General features: G+C 36.8%; 1 protein-coding gene across 3 annotated transcripts in view; it reads right to left on the reverse strand.

Moving 5' to 3' along the window:
* Nucleotides 1-26,810, reverse strand: part of LOC115215827 (inositol polyphosphate 5-phosphatase OCRL) — a 169,801-nt gene extending 142,991 nt beyond the window's left edge. For 2 of the 3 annotated variants that reach the window (XM_029785147.2, XM_029785146.2), the window contains exon 1: nucleotides 25,790-26,810. In XM_029785147.2, the coding sequence (XP_029641007.1) occupies nucleotides 25,790-25,846 (57 nt within the window). In that variant the 5' untranslated portion in view covers nucleotides 25,847-26,810. Of the gene's footprint in view, nucleotides 1-9,021; nucleotides 9,027-18,427; nucleotides 18,432-25,789 lie in introns of those variants that run through there. The other variant, XM_036506172.1, reaches the window with a different exon arrangement.
* Between the last annotated feature and the right edge of the window lie 480 nt (nucleotides 26,811-27,290).

Consider the following 27,290-nt stretch of genomic DNA (forward strand, 5'->3'; position numbering starts at 1 on the left):
AAATTGTGATTGTGGCTGATGCCAGCACTGCCTGTCAGGCACCCCGTGCCAGTGGCACATAAAAAACACCATCCAAACATGGTTGATGCCATCCCCCTCACCCTGACTGGCTTCTGTGCCAGTGACATGTAAAGAGCACCATTTGAATGTGACTGATGTCAGTGTCACATTGACTGGCTCCTGTGCTGGTGACACATGAAAAGTACAATCCGAATGTGACCGACGTCAGTGCCCCTTGACTGGCTCCTGTGCCAGTGACATGTAAAAGCATCATCCAAATGTGGTCAATGCCAGCCCCTTCTGGCCCCTATGCCATTTGACATGTATAAACCACCCACTATACTCTCGGAGTGGTCGGTGTTAGGAAGGGCATCTAGCTGTAGAAACACTGCCAGATCAGATTGGAGCCTGGTGCAGTCTCCTGGCTTCCCAGACCCTAGTCGAACCATTCAACCCATGCTAGCATGGAAAACAGACATTAAACGATGATGATGAATTAAACACACACACAAAAAAACACTCACATAGACCAGTTATATGCAAATACCTCGCAATCAAGTAATTTTGGATTTAGTTCCACAGTTTAGCATCTTGGGTAAGTTTCTTCTACTATAGCCCTGGGTCAACCAAAACCTTGTAAATGGATTTAGTAGACAGGAACTGAAAGATACCTATCATATGTGTATACATGTGTAAGTATATATTTACTTTGTTTGTATGCATTTTTCACTGACTGTAAACAATGCTTGCAGTCTGTATGGAAAGCATGTATGGAAAGCATGGAAAGCATGTCCAGACTATTTGTTAAGAGAAAGGGCTTTTGAAAATTTTGCTCCTGTCACATGCCAGCATGGAAAAGCAGGCATTAAAACAATGATGATAATGACAATATGTGCAAATATATTTATCTCTATTTCTCCCTCGTGAGCTTGTGAAATCATAGGATTCCAGTAAGACTAGTTTAATCTGTAACAATAAACAATTTTAATTATAGAAAATTATAAATTTTTTCATTTATTGTTAGTCAATAAATAAAGCATGATTACGAAGGTTTTATATTTCACCTTAAAAATTTGAAAAAATTATATTTGCAGTAGTTCAGCAGTTCTCAACTATTTTATAATTCAGTGCCCCCACCACCACCACCACACTTCAATGAATGATGTTTTACATATATACCTTGTCTCCATGTTTTGGCAATCACTACCACCAAAGCAGATTATTTTAATTAAACAAAACCTGGTTTTGATCATTGATTTAATATCCTATTTGTTTATATGATTTTTCATGTTAGCATAGGTTTGATGGGCAGGTACTGAAGGCAGAATTTTTTTATGCTTAGATACTCTTCCTGTTACACTTATCTGTTTTTCGAGTAAAAGAAATTTTTTTATTTTATTGTAGAAGAATTTGTAAACCCAGAGCTAATGGATTTGTTTATAATGTCAAGAGATGTCACCAATCGCAGCCTAGTTACAAACTGTCACCAGTGTTTGCAACCCAGCTCCAAGTAGTGATGGTCATCATATGCAGCCAGAGTCCAGCACAGATTGTAGCCATTCACTCCACCTCACTGGCACACACAAATGAATTCCTTTCGGTTTCTACCCAACAAATTTCTTCACAAAGAATTGGTCATCTCAGGGTAGAAGACATTTGTTTAAGGTGCCTTCAGTGGGCCTGAACCAAAAGACATAATTGAGAAGTGAACTTCTTAACCACACATCCATACCTGTGCCTTATATAATGACATGTTAATGGACTTTGCCACATCAACACTCATGTCACTGTTCACTGATAACACAATGGCCTACTCAGTCTTCAGTCGAAAAGATGTTTTTTTTTAAAAATGTGTTGTACTTGATTTAAATATTTTATCTCTCACAAAAATCACGATTCTTCTAAACACCCAGCAAGCCACCTCCCTATTACACTCCTTTGACATTTACTTGTCCTCTAGTGGGTTCACAATGCCTTCCACCACCACTAACAAAGAGGTGCTATCTCCCAGGGTAAGAACCACTGAAGTAATTGAAACAATTGTTACTGGGTTAAATACTTTATATTTGTTGGGAAAATACTTTATATATTTAATAACAAAAAACTTATTGGTTTAACATCCACTTTTCCAGGCTTGCAAATGTCAAATAGAATTTATTGAGGTAGATTTTCTATGGCTAAATATCCTTACCAAACCTCACCTGTTTCTAAGCAAGGTAACGTTTCCCCATGGCCAGATATATTTTCATGGGGGATTGGAAACAAATGATACTGCTTGTATGGTGGGGATGCTTGTTTACAACTACCAAGCAATGTCAAATCAAGGACACACACACACATTTCATATTCAATGATTGAAAGGATAAAAATAGTTCAACTTGTATTGTGGATCACAAACGGTTGGCATTGATTGGTCAACCACATCAAAGGATGAACAAATGGAAACTGAGAAGTGCTATGTGATGTTTATATTGAGGAGGGTGGAGACAGAGGACAACAATGTTTCAATGAGCCAATGTGACCAATGACTGAGGACAACCTGAGCTAGGTGAGATCTGTGGTTGGAGCAAGAAACCAGTCAGAGGTAATATGGTGGTGGAGTGGTACAGAAGATAGAGCCAGAAAGCTAAGAGACGGTGCCAGAAAGAATGACAGAGTAGAAATGAGCTGAAGGAAATATGTCTAAGAATTATCAGATGTAGTGTGCAAGAGTGTGTAGTTTACTGATAGAAACACATGATGAAAATGGAAGAGAACAGCTGGGTAAAGAAGTTTCAAGCAATTTATGTAGAAGACATTTGTGGAAAAGGAAGACTGACAAAGTTTGGGAAGGAATGGTAAAAGCTGAGTCCAGGAAGCTGAAACTCTCGAAAGAGATGACAAAAAATAGCAACAAGTAGCTAGATATTGTGCTCCGCAACACCTGTCCAATCAATGTAAATATGGAAAAAAATGAAGGTAAAAATAAACATCGATAATGACATTGATAATGATCTCTATTCTGTCAAATCTGATTTAATTGGAAGGAGAGAAAGAGTAGGAAAGCAGCTAATTTGAATATTTGTATAACATGAGAAGGTATGAGAAAATTAATATACCATAATTGGTAACGATAAGATTTTGAATAGGAAATAATATAAAAAAAAAAGAGACGAAACTATTTCACCAACTCTTTCATCTAACTATGTGAAATACGTGTGTAGGAGAATGAAACAAAAGATCATATGCAGAAAAAAATTATTGGCTATAAATAATTAGCAGAGACAAACTGGCAAACTCTTTAATTGGTTTCAGTCATTGAACTGTGGCCATGGTGGAGCGCTGTCTTCCAAGTTTGAGTTGATAAAATTGACCTTCAGTGCCTACTTGAGATCAGTCTGTTTTTGTTGAGCCAATAAGAAGACCAATGACATTTGCCAGGCATTAAGAAAAAAAACAAAAACAAACAATTTGATGGGCTTCCACATAGTTTGTGTTTACCAAATTCCACTCACAAGGTATTGATTGGTCTGACACTAACCCTAACTGTCCAAGGACAATTAAAACACAAACATACTCAGACACAACACACACACGAACAAACACATATACACACATGCGCACACACAACACCTTGACAAATACCAATCACACACACAACACCAGGACAATCATAACAACACAAACATACTCAGACAGACACACACATAATATCCCCACCAACACAAAAAACACACAAGCATACACACGCACTCACAGATGCACACACTCGAACAAACACATACACACACACAACGCCCTAAAACATATTAATCACACACACACAAACGTTCACACATATACACACACCTGGTATTAACTGCAGAACTCGAAATGTAGTTTACAGCATAAGATGCATAGAAGGTGCTTGTAAAGACATGAACATGATGTACATAGGGGAGACGTCTAGGAACATTGTGGAACAGATAAATGAACATCTAAGACAATATGACGACAGAAAACAGTCCTCCATACTCTACCAGCATGCCAAAGACCACCATGGAGGCAACTTGGGTCAACTTGACATCCGCATCTTATCCAAGCACCCAAAAGACCCAACACTCAGACAAATACAGGAGTATGTCTTTATAAATGAAACCTCCCCAATACTAAATAGGAAATATACATAGCAGATATCGTACCTCCGTACCCACAGTTCACACAGGTAGAGTAGAATAGTTAGTGGGCTGTTATGTAGATAGATGTATGTATGTGTGGGAGTGAGTGTGTGTATGGACATGTACTTTTCTTTTTGTATGTAAGCATATGGATATGAAAATAAACAGATCAACATACAGACAGATAGGTACATAGGTTATAAGAGCAGACAAGCACACATATGCAAATGGAGACTGAAACACATGACCATATACACACACACACTTTACTCCACACAAGGACACATATGGAGACACGGATCCACACATACAGAGATGCACATCCATACATACAAACATGGTACATAGTTGCATAACACACACAAGGAGACAGAGGTGCATACATATACAAATACACACACGCATACATAGAAAATACACAAACACAGACATGCAAGCACACACACAGGATACATCCATACAGATGCACACATATATACATATGCATACACACATATACACATACAATGCAAACATACATATGTACATGCATAGGCACACACACACTAACCCACACATGCACACAAACAAAAGGGAACACAGTGTAAATAATGGACAGAGTCAAGACTATTGAAAAGGTTGCAAGACAACGAAAATTTTAGGAAAATAAAAATAAGGAATAAATGGAAATTTTACCGGTGAGTGTGTTACATTATAAGACTCTAAAAGAAAATGAGTCTCCCCTGACACAACAGAATATATACACAAATCTCTCTCTCTCTCTCTCTCTCTCTCTCTCTCTCTCTATATATATACTATATATATATATATATATATATACTTAATAATTAGGGTTCAGCAAAGATTTGCTTTACCACATACCGAAGTTTAGAAATAGCAGCCAAAAAACGTTAGCTATTTCTTCTACTTTAAAAAGGGACTCCCAGAAAGACCAAAATACTTGAAAACAATCCACACAGGCAGAGAGGAAAAGTAACGAAAATCAATCAATATCTGGTCACCTATGGTGACCATAGGTACATAGGTTATAAGAGCAGACAAGCACACATATGCAAATGGAGACTGAAACACATGACCATATATACACACACACTTTATTCCACACAAGGACACATATGAAGACACGGATCCACACATACAGAGATGCACATCCATACATACAAACATGGTACATAGTTGCATAACACACACACACACAGACATGCACACACAAGGAGACAGAGGTGCATACATATACAAATACACACTTACACACACGCATACATAGAAAATACACAAACACAGACATGCAAGCACATGAATATGCAGGATACATACATCTGGTCACCATAGGTGACCAGATATTGATTGATTTTCGTTACTTTTCCTCTCTGCCTGTGTGGTTTGTTTTCAAGTATTTTGGTCTTTCTGGGAGTCCCTTTTTAAAGTAGAAGAAATAGCTAACGTTTTTTGGCTGCTATTTCTAAACTTCGGTATGTGGTAAAGCAAATCTTTGCTGAACCCTAATGGGTACAACCTCTTCCGCAAGGACCGCATTAACCGCCGTGGTGGTGGTGTGATGGTCGACGTTCGTTCAAATTTTTCAGTAATTCCTTGTGCCGATTTGAACGAATCACAAGAAGAAGTTTTTTTCTGTGACGTACGTATGACCATGTCAACAATCCTGCTTGGTGCTGTTTATCGTCCCCCAAATTACCATCGGGACACACAGCTTTGCGATATCCTCCGAGCTGCTGCCAGGAAAACAGCCACTTATGTTTTTATTGAAATGATAATGATGCTACACTGTCCTTTGGTTTACATGGTTTATACTTTCACACTATTTTGGCTTGCATCCAATTTTTATATCTTTTATTCTTTTACTTGTTTCAGCCATTTGACTGCGGCCATGCTGGAGCATTGCTTTGAAGAATTTTAGTCAAACACATCAAACCCCTAGTACTTATTTTTCCTAAAGCCAGGTACTCAATGTATCAGTCTCATCTGCTGAACTGCTAAGTTATGGAGATACATACACACCAACATCAATTGTCAAGCGGTGTGTGTGTGAGGGGACAAACACACGCACACATATGTACAATGGACTTCTTTCAGTTTAGTAAAAGACACTTGTCCAAGGTGCCACAGTGGGATTGAGCCTGGAAGCAAACTTCTTAAAGTCATTTCCTCATTTCTGTTTTCCTTCCACTTCATTTCTTTGAAATTGAGGTAGAACACATTCGAAAGTAACAGAATTAGAACAGTCATCTGTTTTTATATTTTGTTAAAAATATTGAATAACATTAGAACTTCAAGTGTCGAGGAAGTTTATTTCTCTTGAAATTAAAATTAATTTAACTTCAAAAAAGGGAATGGTTCGACAGAAAGAGCAAAGGAGTTTAACAGGAACTAAGGAACTGTTATAATAAAAAAACCCAGTTATAAGTGGATAAGGAAGAAAGAAGATATCCTCAAATCAGAGATCTGACACAAATTCTTGCAACAGAAAGGCCTCTGCTAAAGATACCCAATGTGCCATGCGGTAGTGTTAAAGCAACTGACACATTAGTCCTCTACCCAAATAAGTCCATTCATTGAAAAGCCTGGTTCTATGAAGTTGTTGAAGGTGAACATCTTAAAGCTAGGCTCAGGTTTACATGGGTAACACTCAGTGAAAATCTCAAGTGTCCTCAACAATCCTCAAGTTTAGTTAGCCAAGAAGTTCATTGCACTAATGGAAACCAGCTAAATCCAGTAGAAAACCAGTAATTAAGCACTCTGAATTGATTGCAGGAAGCTTAGTTATGAAGGTGTTTCTAGAAGGAAAATTGTTGAGAAACTGGAAGGCAGGATGTGTGGGTTATAAAGTGATAAGCTTAGAGAAATGAACTTCAGATGATGTTCGAAGGGAAAGAAGGGGAGGGGAAAGAGATAGGGCATAATTGGAGAGAAAATGTTAGCAGGAATGAGAGGGAAATGGAAACAATAGGGGAAAAACAGAAAATGATGGGAGGGGAGGGGGCGTTTATAGTGAGATGGTGGTGGGGTAGAGTGTGAGAGGATGAATAAAAGAGAAAAATATCTGAAAAGGTTCACAGAAATTTAGTGTTTCACAAATTGTCATATGTATAATTAACTCCTCTCATTAATAAATGGTTGAATTAAATAATTCTCTTCCTCACCATTTTATTATATTCCTGTATTTCCAATAAATGATGTTGTCACTGCTGTTGTAGTATATATATATATATATATATATATATATATATATTCATTTCTCTAAGCTTATCACTTTATAACCCACACATCCTGCCTTCCAGTTTCTCAACAATTTTCCTTCTAGAAACACCTTCATAACTAAGCTTCCTGCAATCAATTCAGAGTGCTTAATTACTGGTTTTCTACTGGATTTAGCTGGTTTCCATTAGTGCAATGAACTTCTTGGCTAACTAAACTTGAGGATTGTTGAGGACACTTGAGATTTTCACTGAGTGTTACCCATGTAAACCTGAGCCTAGCTTTAAGATGTTCACCTTCAACAACTTCATAGAACCAGGCTTTTCAATGAATGGACTTATTTGGGTAGAGGACTAATGTGTCAGTTGCTTTAACACTACCGCATGGCACATTGGGTATCTTTAGCAGAGGCCTTTCTGTTGCAAGAATTTGTGTCAGATCTCTGATTTGAGGATATCTTCTTTCTTCCTTATCCACTACTCTCAGATGTCTTGTAAATGGTCATGAGCATTGCTATCTCCTTAGTATAATAACAAAAAAAGGGAATAATAGAGATACCAACATGCATATACATACAAACACAGATATGTCCACCATATGGAAAAAAAACAACAACATTGCATACATCCAGAGGCATGGCTGTATGGATAAGAAGTTTGCTTCTAAACCACGTGGTTTTGGGTTCAGTCCCATTGTATGACACCTTGGGTAAGTGTCTACTATAGCCCTAGGCTAACCAAAGCCTTGAGCATGGATTTGATATATGAAAACTGAAAGAAGCTCATCGTGTGTGTGTGTGTTACTGTCTCCTTGTCTTGATATAATGTGACTGTCATAAATAAGTGTCACTGCCATACAAGCAGAGTACTTCATCACCAATATTCTATAAAAAAAAAACTGGTGGTGGAGAAATATTATCTTACTTGAAAACAGGTGAGGATTGATGAAAGAAAAGGAATCTGGCAAAAAACAAAAAAAAAAATCTACCCCAACAAGATCTGACTAAACTATGTGAACAGAAGAAAAGTAGAAGTTTAAACAATGATGATCACTACACACACATACACACACACTCAATTATTATTACATATGCTAAAGGGTAGGAGAATTCAAGTTGTATCTTGAAAGAAGCCTTGATAGCTTTTCCTTTTGAAGGATTGTCCTGAAGCCAAAAGCGATTTGCAATAAAATGGCAAACCACTAATTTGCAACCTTTTATTTAAAAAATAAAAAATAATACTAACATAGAAATAGTTTAAAACTTGCCCATAACCCTTTTATCGTTCCACTTAAACCTGCTCCTGATTCTATAATACAAACTTATTGTTTCAAAATGATCTCAACCTTTAATCAAAATTTTTAATGTTCCAAACACCAGCTTAATGAAGACAAAGTAATTTTATTAAATTCTTATTTTAAAAATTAATCGAAAGGCAATTTATTTCAAAAGAAATATTGTAAAAGGGTTTTTTTTTTTATTACCTCTGCATGCCACACCGATCGTTCTTCTGCTGTCAGAAATATTTCTACGAAACAGAGCTCCTCTCATGTTTTAGAATGTAATGTCTCTTGTCATTAGATATAATTAATCCTGGCTAGCACTCCTTGTTGCTCTGCTCTATCTACTGCATATCTGGATTCCATCTGATTCAGGTTTCAACTATCAAACAATCACTCTCCACAACCAATACTTCATCATTTCAACTCCCAGTGCCCCCCCCCGCCCCCATATTTACACCACTCTGACACACCCATTAAGATTTCTCAATGTCATCTCATTATTTGTTGCTATCATTCACGGATGCACGCCACCTAAACATGTTACTATCTTCTCCAACAATTTTTTACCCTGATTCCCACATATCCTAGTGGTAGCTTTTATTCAGGGACCAAACAATATTACAAAAGCAAAATGTTCCCCCATCATGTTGGTATCTCAAACAATGATGTCGCCAATGATGATAAGTGGTGATAATGACCACCACCACCACCATGGTCAACAACAAACCTTTTTAAGGCCATTTTCCCTGTAAACCTCCTGTTACCATATTTTTGTTGAAATACTCTGCCTTTGTTTCAATTAATTTTGAAAATCATGAAAAATTTAGTTATTCTTAAGCTGCTGTTTGAAGCTTAAATTAATATAAATTAAGATGAAAATTTGATGGAAGATTTAAATTCATATCACTTTAAAACAGGAAGTGTTATATCCTAAAACTGGAGGTAATCTCAGGTAGGTTGGCATCAAAACGATTGACGTGAGAGTTAACTTTGTGAGGCCCATGGCAGTCATCATAGTTCCTATTTTAACCCTTTTAGCATTCAGATTACTCTCGCAAATGTAATCTTTATTTATTCATGAGATTTTCACAATGTGACTGCTTATCTTTAGAATGACATTGTACGATAGATGTGAGAGGCCAGATCTGGCCAGTTTCAACATAAAACTGGTAAAATATTTAAGCTGGATATGGCCACTTAGGACACTAAAGGGTTAAGGCAGTATTTTATGACCAGATGCACTTCCTGTTGCTAACCTTTTTATAAAATGCAAAAGATACAATATACCTGTTGAAAACTTTAAAATCTTTACAACCAGAAGAATATGTGCCTACAGGACAGCTACTTCTTTCCAGTTTCTCTGTTAAGCAAATAAATTTCTCTTGTCTTAAGGCATATGAAATGCTGGCACCTGTTCCTCAGTTACTTTCACAGTCATCATCATCATCATAATGTCCTCTTTTCTATAGCTGGATGGGTCAGATGAGTGTTGTTGAAGCAGATCTTTCCATGGTTGAATGCTTTTCCCGTCACCAACTCTCACATGTTTTTAAGTTAGGTAATATTTCCCCTTGTCCTTCAAATAGCAAACAGCCCCAAGGTTGGACATGCATTAAAGGATGGATTGTCTTTTTGGCCCCACAAGGCATAAGCTGAGTAGATGTGGGTGGGCGGTTAGCAAAATCGCATGGGAAAGTGTGAATGAAGGGTGGTGAGGCAGAGTGCAAAATGTAGTTTTATACTTAATATTGTGTGCTGGGCAGGATTTTAAACTTCATCCAGTGGTGGGGCTCCAGCTTGGGGAGAATAAAATTATCTCCTAGTTACTTCTATTCACAGATCTGCCCTGGTTCAGGGTAGCCCTATCTGTCAAATAACAGATAGTCTTGTGGTAGATGTATACTATGCTCAGAGGAAGGGTTGACTCTTAAACATGGGTCACATAATCTCAGCAGTGTGTGGACATGTCCTGACTTCACATGAACCAGTTCTCATGTATAAGGATTAAAAAGACCTTGTGCCTTAAGGATAAGTTTGGGGAAACAGGATATAAGCAAACTGTTGCTTCATTTCCCAAGAAAAATCATGAATCTTCAGACTTTGGCAATCATAGAACTTCAAAGTCATATACTTTACCTGTCTAAGTAATTTTACTGAGGAGCTAGTTAAATCGTGAATATACATATTAAATTAAGGTTTTGGCCAACCAATGTCAGCATGGAAAGTGGACATCCAATGATAAGGTTGTTATTTTAAAGGGAGTCTAAAATAACAAGGGAACATTTACTGATGAGGAGGGGATTCAATACTGAAAGAACAAATAAGCCATCAAGGTAAACCTTAATGCTACAGTCAATACAAATATTAATAGCATGTCAGAAGGGATTCACCCATTACAAAAGAAAAAAACCCCCAGAAATATAGAGTATTCCATGTTGAAATAGTTCAATTTTACTTCTTAGAGTTGTGGAAAGTCAATATTTTTAGTTCTCTGTTTTACAACTTACATTTTCATATAACATACAACAAAATAACAAGAAAGGATTCCCAAAATTAAGGAGGAGCAATCACATGCAGTGATTCAGGCACCATTCACACAATCCCAGACTACTCTGATACACAAAGGTCTTCCAGTTCTTGTTACCAAGCCTTATTTATCCATGACATCTTTACCTTTACCAACATCTTCAAAATGGAAAAGCTCTAACTGGAAACCTTTCAACTGTGTCCACTACACAACTTCCTTTAACATAAAAAAAAAATCAGACAGACTACCTGTTCTTCCTTGCCAAAGGAGAGCACAGTGTTGGTCTTCGTGAGAGATTCAGCTGATGGTCAAATCTCTCCATATAAAAGCTGTTCAACATAAACTCACAAATCACCAATGAACAGACACTTAAAAAGTGTGCCAGACAGTTTCATCACCCTATTCGGCATCTAATATGGAGTCACTTACCAGTGGCACCAACATGTCCGTGCCACAGAGTTTATTTCAAAATGACCAAAACTCACCCCAAAGTACTGCTATGACTTTTGGATATTGTCCATAATCCCTGACCTGAAAGTCTTCTAAACAAGAGTACACAGACTGTCCTTGTCAAGATCTAGAATTAATTCTAGGCCATTGTTATTTATATCATCCACTAATCTTTTGTAGAATGCAAGGGTTGACCTTCCATTGACCAGACGGCCCAAGTAGAGTGCTGGGAGTGCTTGGCAACATTCTAGATGCCAAATGACATAAGTCATCTAACTTGATCCAAAATTGCAGCTTTTTAGTTGAAGAGTCATCAAGAAATCTCTGGAACCGTATCAAACTCACCATATGTTTTGTGCATCATCAGCTACAGTCTCCTGAAACTCCCTTGCAGTGGATGTTGGCAGCAGAGAGACCTGACCAGTAGAACTTGTCCCTTTTACAAGAAGCAAAGTTGCACATACTCCCATTCAGTCAGATGATTTCTTGAACATGGCACAATGGTCAGGAAGTAGTAGTAGACCCCTGAAGTGATATTGAGGTTAGCTACTTCCACTTGCCAAGGACATCTTCCTCAAAGTCCATTTCTGAGTAAGACTGGTCACCATGTTTATGACTGCTTCCTAGTTTTTTGCATGAAGTGGAAGTTTCTAGAGATCAGTTTAGTGCATCTCTAACCAAACAACTGACATTTGCCTTGAAGGACTGCAGGAATAATGGTCTTCTAAGGGTTAACAAGTATAAATAAAGCAAAAATTAGTAGGTTATAACCTGGGCATAAATTAGGTTTAAAATGATAAAAGAATGAAACAGATGTCTAATTTATATTAACATATTGTTCATACAAATATCATTAACATATTGTTTTGTTTATTAAAAAGGTCAGTTTTCATGATCAAGCAACAAAGTCAAGTAATGCTTTATATCAGCAGGTTAAAAGTAATTTGTCATTTTGGAATTATAGCTGCATGAAGAGTGGAACTTGGCTTAAGAAACTTAATAGTTATGGAGTTGCTTTCAAAACACAATACAGGTAGTTACTCTAGAACCCAAAAGAGCTCATAATAATTAGTGCTCAGCCTATTTTGTAGACTTAAAGTGAATGAGGAATAAACCTTACAGTACATAGGATGGCTGTCAGGCTGTTTGAGGTAACATTCTCAGAAGAGATAATATCAATTTCTGGCAACAAGATGAACTGAGGCACAACTTATTATGTTGTCTGTATAAATATGTAAGGGCCTCTGTTGGTCAATGTTGACTGTGTACCTGTAGATACATGTGCAGGAATGGACAAGATTTCTTTTAGGAAGACTGGCAGTTATACTGCATGCAAGTCTTTCCTCTCCACAAAGCCGTTTTTTATTCAAGGGAAAGGCTGCCAACTTGGGTTGCTACATGTTGGCAATAGATGTGTAAAAATTAACACTTCCTTTCTCCAACCTTAGATTTGAAACCGAATCTAAAGATTCTCACTTGTTTGAGCCACCACTGACCAAACAGGCGCAAAAGAAATTCGTCCTGTCATAAAAAATTGATCGATTGTCTCCCTTCCACCTCCGACCTCACCCATGTCAGGTGAAGGTCAAATGGAGATTTAGGCACAATCTCTCCTGTGGTATGTCTGTCCTTCTAGCTGCCATGGCTGGTTATAAATACAGTAATCAGCAAAGGGGACAGACAGAAAGGATCTGGGATGCAGAGACACACATAGCCGACCAGTATTTTCTCAGATGAACAACACATACTGACACAAAACATATTCATTTCTACATCATATCCACAGATGTATCCTGTTGTTTTCCTTCTCCAGCTCAAAGCAGTTGGCAACAAATTGATGTAGACAAAAATTGTGTATACCAACAGAAAACGCAAGTCCCATAAAGATATTATTTAAACTATAAATCGATGTCATTCCATTTTGGAAGGCATCCACATGCCTATCGCATCTGTTCACCTCAACACCTGATACACACCTTTTCCACCACAGATATATTACAAGCATTGCTGTCAGAATGCAGAGAGCTGATACAGATATCACAAGTCATCTTGCCCAACTTTCTAATAGTTCTACCAATCCACTTGGTTGGTAGTCTTTTTATAATCAACCCCCAAAAGAATGAAAGGAAAAACTGACCTTGGCAAGATCTGAACTTAGAACAAATATCATGAGACTATTCTATTGAATGCTCTAATCACTGCCAAGTTGTCACATTCCAAATAAATAAATTTTATTTTGGTGGATTTAAATACAAATTATATAAGCAGGTAAGTCACTGATCCAATCATTTTGCTTCTTTACAAAAGATAGTTGTGGGACAGCTGCTTGAAAAGGCCAAAAGCTCAAACCAGAAGACATAGTTCACTGATAACTTCAAGCAACTTAGTTGAAACATTATACAAAGGAAGCGGTTAGGGTTAATATTTGAAGTTAACATTATACAAGAGTTAGTTGGTGTTAGAAAGGACATCATATGTGAAGTTTGTAAAAATGACTAAATTACAGAACCACTTTGATCCTGCTCATATACAATGGCATGAGGTGCTGTGAAGAACAGATGACTCATAGAACTGACAGAGTCAACTTTTAGATTTGAGTAAATTTATACTACATGTATTGAATATGTTTTTCTCTAGTCTGGAAATCCAAATGTATACACATGAGACTTCCCCTGGTTGGCCTTGAGCTATGGTAGAAGATAGCTGAGGTGTCACAGAGTGGGACTGAACCCCAAACCAGACAGACTGGTTACTGACAAATGAAAAAAAAAAGAGCTTTTAAAGAGGCCCGGATATCATCATCATCATAATCACTTAACATTTGATTTCCAAGCTGGCATGAGTTGGGTGGTTTGACAGGAGCTGGCCAGGTTCCATGTCTGTTTTGGTATGGTTTCTATGGCTAGATGCCCTTCCTAACAATAACCATTTTATAGATTGTGCTTTTACACAGCACCAGCATTGATGCATTTACATGGTACTGGCACGAATGCTTTACATGTGGCACCAGTACCCACAAGCCCACAAGATTAGGAATGCAGGAGACATAATTGCATGCAAGAACAACCAAGTTTTTACTAAGCAAACTGCCAGGAGACTCAGTCCCCTGTCATCCCCTCTGTGAGTCCCAACATCTGTAGATCCTTTCTCACCACTTTGTCCATCTTTCTGGGTCTACCCCTTCCCACATGTTCCCTCTACAATTAGAGATCAGCATCTCTTGATGTGTCTTCATTCATACACATTACATGATTGTACCAGCACAGTCTTCTCTCTTGCAAACTATGTTTAATTCATTTTCGTTTTTGCAATTCTTACATGCTCTCCATACAGTGTAGTTTGGATGATCTTGAAAATGTAGAGATATTTGTTTAAATAATCATCACAAGGGTTCCACATCTCCCCACCACCATTGTTAAGCTGTCATATATCTTCACAAATCAATAGATTTTCTCTGATAATGACTTGTTTGTTTCATTAATCATTGATCTCACTATAATTAGAGAAAGAGAGTGAACAGCTGTTGTTTCTATAGGAAACGTTTGTGTACCAGATGGATTAAACAATCCAATGGGGGAGTACCTTTTGAACTGCTAGAAATAACAGTCAAATTTCCTCCAAATCACATCATATTGTCTTAGAAAATAAGAAAAGCAAGGACACATTGGATAATGTAATCTTAGATACACTCTTCTAATATAATAAATGCAAAAACTAGTTTCTGCATGTCTGTGTGTCATACTTAGACCACCTCCCTTCACTATTCAATGACACTCTTACTATTCCTCATGATGGGGTGAGAGTAATAGTAGGCATAGAGACAGTGAGGGTGGTGGCGAAGAGAGAGAGAGAGGGGAAGAGAAAGAGAGACAAAGAAATTTAAGGGAGAGTTGATGATGTTTTATTCAAAGTAGTAGTGTTGATGGTGGCAGTGGGAGTAATAATAAGAGAGAGAGAAAGAGGAAGATGATGTACAACTTTGTTTAACCATATCTCCTTGATAGAAATTCCTGTTGCTAACATTCTGAACACTCATTTTTATTTTATTTTTTGCTTTCTTTAATACATACACACACATATATAAAATAGACTTTAAATGAAATACAGTTTCCCCAAAATCAAACATATCTAATATAATAAATGTGAATGTCAGTGTGTGTCACTTTTTCACCTCATAGCCCAACATATGCCATTTTGGAATTAGGCTGACTCTGTGAGTAAATTAGAAACATTCCAGGCCGAATCTGCACCTGCAATCCTGAAATTTTGGATTCCTGTGTTTTCAGAACTGCAAATGTTTTTGGTAATTTTTTTACATGATTTTTGCAACAAATATGAACATCATTGAGATATGACTCTGGAGGAAGCAATGCAACAAATTTTCCAAAAGAAGTCAAAGATCTGTTTGCAGATCTTCCCATTCAAAAGCTATATACTAGTTTAAAAGCCGCCTGATAAGAAATAAGATGGTCATGACTGGAATGTTTTTGATCATAGGTCAGCTCTATTTGGGTTAACTTGGTGTTTAACAACAATAAATAAGACAAGTTATAGAGAGGCAAAAAACATTTACATATAAAAACTCATAGCCTTTAAGAAATATTCTAAAAGATATTGGTTCCTCAGATAAGGATACAACTCCTATTCAAATAAGCTTGCCATTTCTCATTTTCCTACATTTCACCCACCACCACTCACCAAAACCCAATGCTACACATTTTCTACAGTCTTTACCCTTTCTGGCAATATGCACTCTTTGATAAGTCACCCCCTGTCCCTGTTTACTCTTCAACAGTTAACCTAGTTCCTACTAAACATCAACAGCACTGACTTCTCTAAATTATTCACAAAACATTCCAGTTTAAAACTTTTGTTACCATATTTCTGTTGAAATATACTCTCTTAGTTCCAACTAATTCTGAAAGTTAGTAAAATAACACAGTTGTTATTAAACTGGACTTTGAAACAAATTAACTTGGAATTTTCATAGATTTTAATTTAGATCACTTTAGACAGGAAAATTATATCACAGGGACAGTTGGCATTGAAAGAATAAAGGTAACCAAAAATACAAGAATATCAGCATTCCTTACATATGAAGGCAACATCTATTTTATTACCATCATTTTAAGGCCTACATTTCAAAGCTTGCATAGGTCAGATGGAATTCATTAAGGCAGATTTTCTATAGTTAAATGCCTTTCCTGTCAGCAATTGTCACCAATTTCCAAGAAAAGAATTATTTCCCCATAGCCAAACGTCTTTCACAGAAGATTGGAAACAAACACCACCACTTGTATGACAGTGACATTCATTTGCAACCACCAGTGATGTCAAGACAAGGCTGTGTGCTCACATAGACAAAAGCCATCTTTTAAATACACTCACAAGGCTTTCGCCAGCCTTGGGCTGTAGCAGAAGGCATTTGCTCAAGGTGTTGCACAATGAAACTGAACCCAAAACCACATGTCTGGGAAGCAAGCCTCTCAGCCACACAACCATGTGTGTGTGTACATGAGTGAGTACGTATTCCCTTTCTCTCAACCCATATGTGCTGGCTGTAAACAATGAGTCACCATTTATCTAAATGAGTCATTTACATTCCTTCACAGCCATGGCCAGACTGTTCAGTTTGTTATTCTAGGGGAAAATATTATTTATTCTTGGCAACAGATAAGGGCTGGTGACAAGAAGAGCATCCAGCCATAGAAACCTGTTTCAGCAAAGTTATTGTGTAACCCATATAAGCATGGGAAAAAAGTGGTTAAAACCGATGAGGATGATTTGTTATAAAGGCATAAAACCCCAAATTTACAGGAACATTGTTTGTAATATCTCTATACTTTCCAGAAGCAGACATTGGTGCTTGATGCAATTCTCACCAGCACCTGTCAAACCATCCAACCCATGCCAGCATGGAAAGCGGACATAAGTGAAACAAGCCTAGCTAGGAAATAAACATGAGCCACAGATTTGGTTCCCTGACTATCACTACAGTCAGGTACCTTAATCTTTCCAACACACATAACACAAATACTAATTCACTTGTAACCAATAACCCACTGGCCATCATCGAAGAGAGCAACAGATTTCATTATCAGGGGAGGAATGAATACCATTGAATAACCATGCAGAAAGAGTGATGAACGCAATAATGAGGGAGTATGGTGGACAAAGGAGGGCTTATGGGGGAGGGGGACGACAAGAACGATGGTAACTCATTGAGTTAGTGTTGATAATCTTTTATCTTCTTTTGCTTGTTTTACTAAATGAACTGCGGCACCAACTCGAAGGGGTTTAATTGAACAAATCAATCCCCACTACATTTATTTTTTTAAAATCTGGTACTTATTCTATCCATCTCTTTTGCTGAACTACTAAGTTAAACAGATATAAATAAACCAACACCATTGCTTCCTCCAGAGTCATATCTCAATGATGTTCATATTTGTTGCAAACATCATGTAAAAAAATTACCAAAAACATTTGCATCTCATATAATAAATCTCAGTGTGGAGTAATAAAAGTAGTGATGGAAAGAGAACAACACACCCACACACACACAAGTAAAAGGGAAGAGATAAGACAGACAAAATATTTTACTTCTTGAAGCAGTTCCCAGAACAAGACTTCCATTATGTGCAGCAGTAAACGAAAGCAATTCTTTATGTCCCTGGAAGAATCAAAACACTCCTTCAGCAAACAGTGACTTCACAGCAATGGAGAAAATAACATGACCTTTTTTTTTATCAATGGGTTTTATTCATTTGATTAAATAGATCTGTTTAGAGAAAAACCTGGTCTTTAATCATGCCACAAACTTCTCACTCCTACATCTGGAGTGTATTCTTTAAAAAGAAAAATTGGCATTCCTCTTACCACCACCACCACCACTACTATACTGTGTTAATAAATTCCATTCAGTGAAAATTTTGCTCAGGATGGGATCGCCTAGTGACTTAATACAGCCCTGCTTAGACCTTTTTGATACCAATCTGTCTGAGAGCCCCTGGTACTATGATGCAAACTTCCTGTTTTCAAGTACACCAAATTAAAAAAAAACCTTACATTGAAATGTCATGTTAATTAATGTTCCAAACACTAAGTTAATAATGACACAGCTATTTTACTAAATTCTTCATTATTTTCAAAATTAAATGGAACGAAGATGGTGCTTTTTAACAAAAGTACTAAATAGCACAGTCGACTGTGCCAGGATTTGAACTTAGATAAATGTATTCACTGGATATGGCAAACTTCACACACTTCTTGAAATAACGTTACTGCGAAATATTATAACTGGGGTGAATAAATTTACAAAATTGTTATCAGATGTAGGTAATATATATCCTCTTTTCAATACTAAACCAATTCATTAAAAAAAAACAAGTTTCTCACATCCCCCACCTCTCTCTAGCATGTGCTATATCATAAGACATCAACAATCATGGACCACCAAACTTTACTGTCCTCCACATTCACCTTAAACACATTATGAACCAGTCTTTCTGAAACCAGATTGTAAAGCCAATCTAGTATCTTCTTTCTCTCTCTTCCCTGATTCCTTCTTCCTTTTAATTCCCCATTTGTCACCAAATGTTCTAGGTTTTTCTTCTCATGATATCTAATGAACTGAGCTTGTTGTCTCCTTACGTTGTCGAGTAACTTTCTGGTGATCTTTGCCCATCTAAGGGTGGCGATATTTATCACTATCTTCAGAAATCTTCTAAGGGACCATATCTCAGCAGCATTGATAAGCTGTTGAACTTCTCTGCATGTGTTCCAAGTTACATAACCCTATGCAAGGATGGCCACTCAGGACAGTGTGTTGTGTTCTTGTGTAAAATAAAATGCATTTTATGCTGTTCCAATCAACTCATCGGTAAATCAGTCTGCAACAGACTGGTGCCCTATCATCAGAAGGCAACAAAAAAAAAAAGAAAAAGAAAAAAGAAAAAAGGGCCACTGCTGTCGCTTCCCTGAGAAAAATCATGAATCTTCAGTCATTGCAATATATAACAGTTCTTGAATTAACAATATTTTTATTAGATGGTGGTTTAGTGGTTATTACAATGAGTCATGGGAATTAGCAGGACTAGATGGGGACACACACGCACACACACCATTTCCTAGCATATGACACTCATTTAATGTTTGTCAAGTGTCACTGATAACAATGTATCCACCAGATTAAATTGAAATGAAACTACTGATGATAAAATTTGGTAACACTATAGAATACCATGCAATGGAGACCAACACAGTGTGAACACGCAAAAAAACACACTTATTCCTCCATCATTTTCATGTCAAAATAAATATTTTCTGAGTACACAGTTTTAATTAGAATCCTCCTAAGTTCTACATACAGTGGGAACGTATTAAAGCCCTTTTCGGGGCTACTTTATTTGAATTCTTACTATTGGGTAATTAATTTTATGTTATTAATTAACTGACTTCACAATTTGGGTATTCATAACTTATTGGGAATTCCTAGAAACAAGATCCTTTGTAAGACAGTTCGGTATTCTCTGTAAATGCACAAAAACTGTTTTAAGGGCTACATACTTTGAATTGTTGTTACTGGATTAGTGAAACAATTATGAGAATGGAACCAAGGGATATGCACCGCTTTCCCGGGAATTACCGGCTACATCAGCTAGTATACAAATTACATACACACACATACATACATATTAGACAGAAAACAATGATTTCTGAATGAAACAAGATTTTAAAAAAATGTAGTTAGTAATTTATAAAGAAAAAATATGGGGCACACTAAACTAAACCCTTTTAAAGTTGGTGCACTTCATTGTTGGGCAGTACAGTCACATACATATACTAAGACAGACACACACACACACACATACATACATACATTCATGCACACCTCTGGACAAATTCCACCTATACCTGGATACAACTCACTCAACAAGAACCCCCAACTCAAATGGGCTATGATACTACAAAACTTGACTTAAAAAGGGTTTAGCAAATCTTATCAGATATTAAGTTAGACATGGTCAGGACCAATCTTTGGTTGAAATATATCTAAGTTTTTATCTAGATATGTGTGTGTGTGTGTATGTATATATATATACATATATATATATATATATATATATATATAATATATATATATATATATATATATATACACACCTAAAACAATACTCCCTTCCATGAAGAGGACAAAAAGAAAGGCAGCAAAGAGGGGAAAATGTCTACTCCCCAAAGATGATATTCAGATGTAGTGTGTAATCCAACAAACAGTAGGCTCCACCCAGATGTGAAAAGGGTAGCAGCTGAACAAAAATCCTTTTTGTGCATGGCACAAAAGATTGCCCAGCAGCTGACCTGGCTACAAACACAAACTTGAAACAACACACAAGGCTACCACTAACACCAACAAAGATGTCACAATAGTATTTCTTCTAAGTATCAGAGGGCTGTTGCACATCAACTGTAAAACAAAAATCTAATTCCTGAGAGACCTTGCTGCATGCAATCAAGTTCTATGTATAGCACTTGTGGAAACGTATCTTAGACCTAAAACAAGAGATGCAGAAATACACATACTACAATATGTTGTCATATGCTCAAATAGAAAAGGAGCCAGGGTGGAGTTGCTGTGTACATCTGAGAGGACCTCATGCCCCAGGTCCTGCTGTCATATCCAAATTCAGTTTGTGACACTCAAATTGTACACATAAGACCACTTAATTTTGTCATATGTACTACATATTGTTCACCGAATGCTCCAAATCATACAGGTAAGTTTGAAGACTGCCTAGCAAAGATAGAAGTTCTCACCAAACTGGAACAACACATCAGTGTATTCCTTTTGAGTGACTTTAACTTCCTCACTGTGGGATAGCCTGAGGGCCTATGCTCCCAGGAATGAAACACCACCAGCAAGCACAGGCAGAGACCCTGCTTCACCTTATTAATGCTTCTTTCATGGAGCAAACTGTGCTGTAACCAACCAGCTTCAAAAACAATATGGACATTATCCATAATGTTAAAGTGACACCAACACTGGTCTCAGATCACAACATAATAGAGCTGTCTGTGTATGGACCAAAAGCCCCTGTAGATGTACAGCCTATAAGAAGCATCCAAAATGTCTCCAAACTGAATTTTCATAAAGCAAATGGGAAGTTTATTGAGAAAGAGATCCTCATTAAATGGCCTAAATGTCTCTCCACACCAGACATTGACATGAAACACAAACAAGCCATATGTGACAAATCTGTCCCACAGCACAGGACCAACATACACAAAAACAGGATCCCTAGGGAAAGGAAGATTCTTATGAACTGGCAAAGACTACAAACCACCTGAACAAGCACCCCAAAAGTGGTAGGAGTCTCACCTGGAGAGAGTGTCATTGGAGATTGTTAAAAGTTTGCATCAATCTCATGAAAAGCAGAGCAGATAAGAAATCTTGGGTTATAGAAAATATCAAGTCAAACTTTAAAGCTTTCTTTAACTTTGCCAAAGAAACAATCTCAGTATGCCACAAGATAGGACCCCTCTTTCAAAACAATAGCTCCAGCTCCCTCACAGGAAACCCAATGAGGATAAGTGAAATACTGAACGAACAGTTCCAAAGTGTGTTCACTACACATCTGGGACACAGGCAAGTGAACAAACCAGCAAAATTCTTTGCCACTTTACCTGTAACTAAAGAGGCAAAAGTTGATTACCTCAACATTAAAGAAGATGTAACACTGGCCATAGATGGGGTTGATACAAACTCAGCTGCTGTCCCTGATGGATTCCCAGTGATCCTCCTCAAATCGTGCAAACAAGCCCTTGCAAAACCACTGCACACACACACACATGCATATGATGCACCAGTTTTGCCGTATGAAGATCCGACGACCTACTCTTTCTTTGTCAGTCATAATGCTTATGTCGAATGTGACATTTAAGTGCCACCAATGATTTGCAGAAAAGTTCACAGATCCTGCAACTGAAGCCTGTTAATGCTGGTTGCAACAAAGATTTTAACACCGTTTTGACACAATGATCTTCATTTTGTTCGTACCAAGGCTGTTTGCACAAAGGTGTTGTGAGTTATCTTCCCTCCCACCCATCCACTCTCAGTTTTTCTGTTCCACTCATGTCTACTCATCAGTGTCACCTTCTAGTGACACTGAGCACCTCATCATGCTATGTATCTCTTTGCAGTTACCTACCGATTCAGTTCTCACTCTCTCTCTTAAATATCAAAAGTCAAGCAGCTCCTCTACAACAAGAACATGCTCTGCCCCACCCCCTTCTACCTTAACCCACATCTGCTATCATGGAGCTCCTCCCTTGGGGTTTGGAGGCTTACAAATTGCATGGCAACCTCACCAGTGCTGGTGGTATGAGAAAAGCACCCAGTGTACACTGCACAGTGTTTGACTTTAGGAAGGGCATTCATCCATTGAAATCATTAAAGCAGGCACTGGAGCACGACGTGCTCCTTGGATTCACTGAAGCCTGTCAAACTACCCAATCCATGTCAGTATGGAACACGGACATTTTGACCATTATGAAATATCTGGCACGATCAATTTTACATCCACTTTCAATGCTGTCATAAGCTGAACAAAACAGATAACATTCTACAGCCAGATGCTCCTCCGGTTGCCAACATTCATTTTTTAAGGAAGGTACTTTTTTTTTACTGGTGTTCCTACAACGAAATTGCTCAATGGAAGCATAAACATAACTGATGATGATTTATACACACGCAAGATCATTGTAATGTCGTTGTGCAATCAAAACATTTTAATAAATAGTTTCACCTATGACAATTCGTCTGTGAAGAACAATTAGCAGCTTCACTCATCTATCGCATCATTATTAAAAAAGAAAAATCTTCAACGCCATAACTGCCAATTAATTTATTTTAATTAAGTATTTATAACTTCATCTTTATTTTGCAAAGACGTGTGAAGACAACTGTTTACAAGTAGAAAAAGATATATAAGTGAAAGAAATTTATCGATGGCTCGCAGGCAGAGACAAGTAATGTGATTCAGGGGTATCCCAGAGAAAACAAAAACTGCAAAACGTTATTTCTAGAACTTTAGAATCTTATTTAAATGTGTAAAAAATTCTTTCATTTGCTCTTTTCACAAATTTACCTTCCCATGAAAGAACTTAAGTTTAACAAATTTAAAATTGTACAAGGACTTTATGACGCGTGTGTGTGTGTAACAATGGAATTTTATGAGTGGAGTGGTAGACAATTTGTCTGGTTGTCAGTTAATGCAGTATTTCCTCAAGGTCTGCCAGGGATTGTTAAATTCGTTGTCACACTTCCCATTCTTAAAACTAAAAATAAATAACTGGTGTAATGTGTGAATGAGATGTCCTCGTTAGTCACTACCCTAAAACCGTTTGTAAACTAAGTAGGTCATGAGGTGTGGCCACATTCTAACCGCTTCTATATTGACTTTTTCCTTGTTTTATTAAAAAGTTACACGACTCATGTTGTTGTCAGATTTTCTAAAAGAATGGAACGTTTGCACAAACAAAAAAAGAAAATCTTATAGTAAGTCTAATGAGGATTATATGCAATAACGAAATTGTCTAACATATTATTAAAGTGCTTTTAATAGGAAGAAAAAAGGTGTGGCGAGAAATAGAGTTAAAATGACTTTGTTATATCGCTAGAGACACCAATTGGTTACCTGTATAAAAAGGCTACCATATAAAACAGTACAACATTGTGTCCACTAGCAAGGAAACGGAAATAAAAATTACTATTAGGTGGAGAAACTAAACTTCATATTATATTTCAGTACCATGAATATAAAGCTAGGGTAACTCTTTGTTGTCGTTCAGCTGCAGGTCAGCCACGATCTAGCAGAGCTATGATGAAAGGCATTCCGCTACGATCATCCATTCATTTCTTACGCACACGTTACTCAACGTGTCCGTTTCTTAAACAGGCGTGACTTGAGGGGGATATTTGTCGCTTTCTAGCAGGTTGAAAAACCACCGACTTCCTTGTTGATTATGTAATTGGAGGAGGGGGACTGACAACTTTTATCTGAGTCCCAGATCCATTCATGTTTTCCTGTGATATCCAGGAAACAATTCACATGTATATCTAAGTATGTGGATACCATAATTTTTGTTTTTTCCTTCCTGGATAAAACAACACTATGTTAATAATATGTTATGTAACGGCTACGCAATAACATTTTTTATCTTACACCTTGACAATAGTTTTTATAGCTAACAAGTATCAATATTTCAGGTTAGTCGTGTTTCTGTTTCAAATCTTAGTCAAAATTAAATATAAGTAGTAAATATAAAAACGGTATGAATCACAATGTGAGGGCAACGTGTATAGCAGTTTCTAATTTACGCATCAGGTAAGAAATTTGGAGGGAGGAGCAATTCGATACGGTCGATCCCAGGACTTGATTGGGACTCCGGAGGGATGAAAGGCAAAGCTGATCTCAGTGGAATGTGAATTAAGATTATGTAAAGTATCAGAAGAAATACCGCAAGGCATAAAACCAAAAAAAAATTTTAATCATCAAATACGTCAAACACTTCCAAGAAAGTTGTAGAAATCCAGACGTCATTCTTGCACGTAAGCTTCCCTCCTGATGAAGAGGCTTGGCTGGAAAAGGGTGAATGACGTCGTCTCTTCAAACCCGACACTCTGTAGACCAATATCGAAGGAATGATGAAATATGAACCTGTATGGGGATCGGTGATTAAAGCTAGTGATAGATAATAGAGCTTAAAAGGTAAAAAACGTAAAACGTGATATAAAAGGCTGGGACAGTAAGTTATCGGGACTAGAGTAATGAATAAATGGATTTACCAACCCAGTGCTGCATTGATGAATGATATATAAATGAATAGATTGCCTTAATCTGTACCACCCTCCATTTTTTTTTTATGATACGATATAACGCGTAAATTACCGTATCTTTTTGAAACGTTTGATGAAAATAAACACGTGTTGGCAATTAGAGGAAATAAACATGATCAACGTTATCTTCGTTACACATGATAAGAGAAAATATAGCTATATTTCAATAACCTGAAAAAAGAATAGACAAATGGTACAATGAAATAAAAGCTTTTTAAAGGAAAGAATAATGATTCTAATACATTTCAAGTAGCTCAGAAAAAAAAGAAAAGAAAAGGATACAATCAAACACTTCTCATCATCGGCGAGTAATTTTTTCACCAAAGGTAATGCTTCCATTATACCTGTTGAGTAAATCCTAAGTAAACTTGAGCAAATACATATGAAATAGAGATTTCCTATTGAATTCCAGTTCGGTTCTGTTTATTATATATATATACATCCAGGGGAAACAAATAGAATATTCTTTGTATTTCTAAATCGGACAATAGTTCCGACGGGTTACTATTGAATGGCAGCTGTTGAGGACATTCAAAGTAGAAGATAAAATTGAATAGCACACGGTAAAGCGTTCACATGTCTGCAAAATAGTTTATATTTTTGGTTTTCTTGTAGCTAAAAGAAAGTAGAGAAAGATCGAATTGTACATCTGTATTCATTTCTAGTTAGAAGAGAAAAAGAAAGTCCTCTTTTTGTATTTCAGGACATCGAATTCTTCCACTCGCATATTGTGTCCCAAGCAACTAAACAGATTTTTTAAGATGCTATGTAATATCTGGCGAAATTATAGAATTTACTGCACGTAGGAATGACAAGTGTATATTGTCATTTCTCCGTGCATTATTCATACATTTGTCATTTCTACAGAAAAGCTCAGATAAGACGATGGCGATGCTAAAAATAACAATATGGGCAAGTATGCCTTAATGCTTTTTTTCTTACGGTTTTGTAAGGAGTGCATTCAAAGTTCATCTCCGATGTTTCTATTCAGTCTTACGAGTTGGTCAACTGCTTCTTCTTCTCGGCTGTTGCCAAAATTCCGGTCATCAAAACGAACCAACAGGTTCTCACAGTTGAAACGTTTTAATTTCATCCAAGTCTGTTTCGACAGCTTTCTTACTGTGAATTATTTAGTAATTTGAAGGATGTGGAATAATTGTAACTGAGTAGGAGATGTTGAGACAATTATAAATCATAGAAACAGCTGATCGATGCATCAATTTGAAAATAATCCAAGATAATGTTGTTGGTTTGCCATGAAGACACAGAACCGACATTATATGTACAACAGAGCTAATGGATTTAGTTGCGTATTCAAACTTGGACAATATTGAGGCCGGGACGAAAGTTTTATTTGTTTTTAGTTCCAATCTAACACGAAATAAAACTTTGTAAAAAAAAATTAAATAAAAGATTTTTAAAAGATTAAATCTTTTTTACGAAATTATAAGAATTAATTTTATATATTCGAGATACAAATTTTCACAATGTATACAGTGACTGAAAATCTATGTGTTTGGGAAACAAATAAATGCAATAATCTCTTATTTACTAAACACATATTTTTCTTTATTTGTTACATATATAATGTGTATATATATTATATATTATATATATATATATATATATATTATATATATATATATATATATATATATATATATATGGCAAATGTTTCGTTTGTAGTAGCACCACGTTTACCGTCGGTTTCCGTAAACAACTTTTATTTTTTTACATATGGCTTTGCGGGAATATTTGAAGTAATGAGAGCGAAAGAGACTAA

This window comes from Octopus sinensis, linkage group LG9, assembly GCF_006345805.1.
Source record: "Octopus sinensis linkage group LG9, ASM634580v1, whole genome shotgun sequence".
NCBI classification, from domain to species: domain Eukaryota; kingdom Metazoa; phylum Mollusca; class Cephalopoda; order Octopoda; family Octopodidae; genus Octopus; species Octopus sinensis.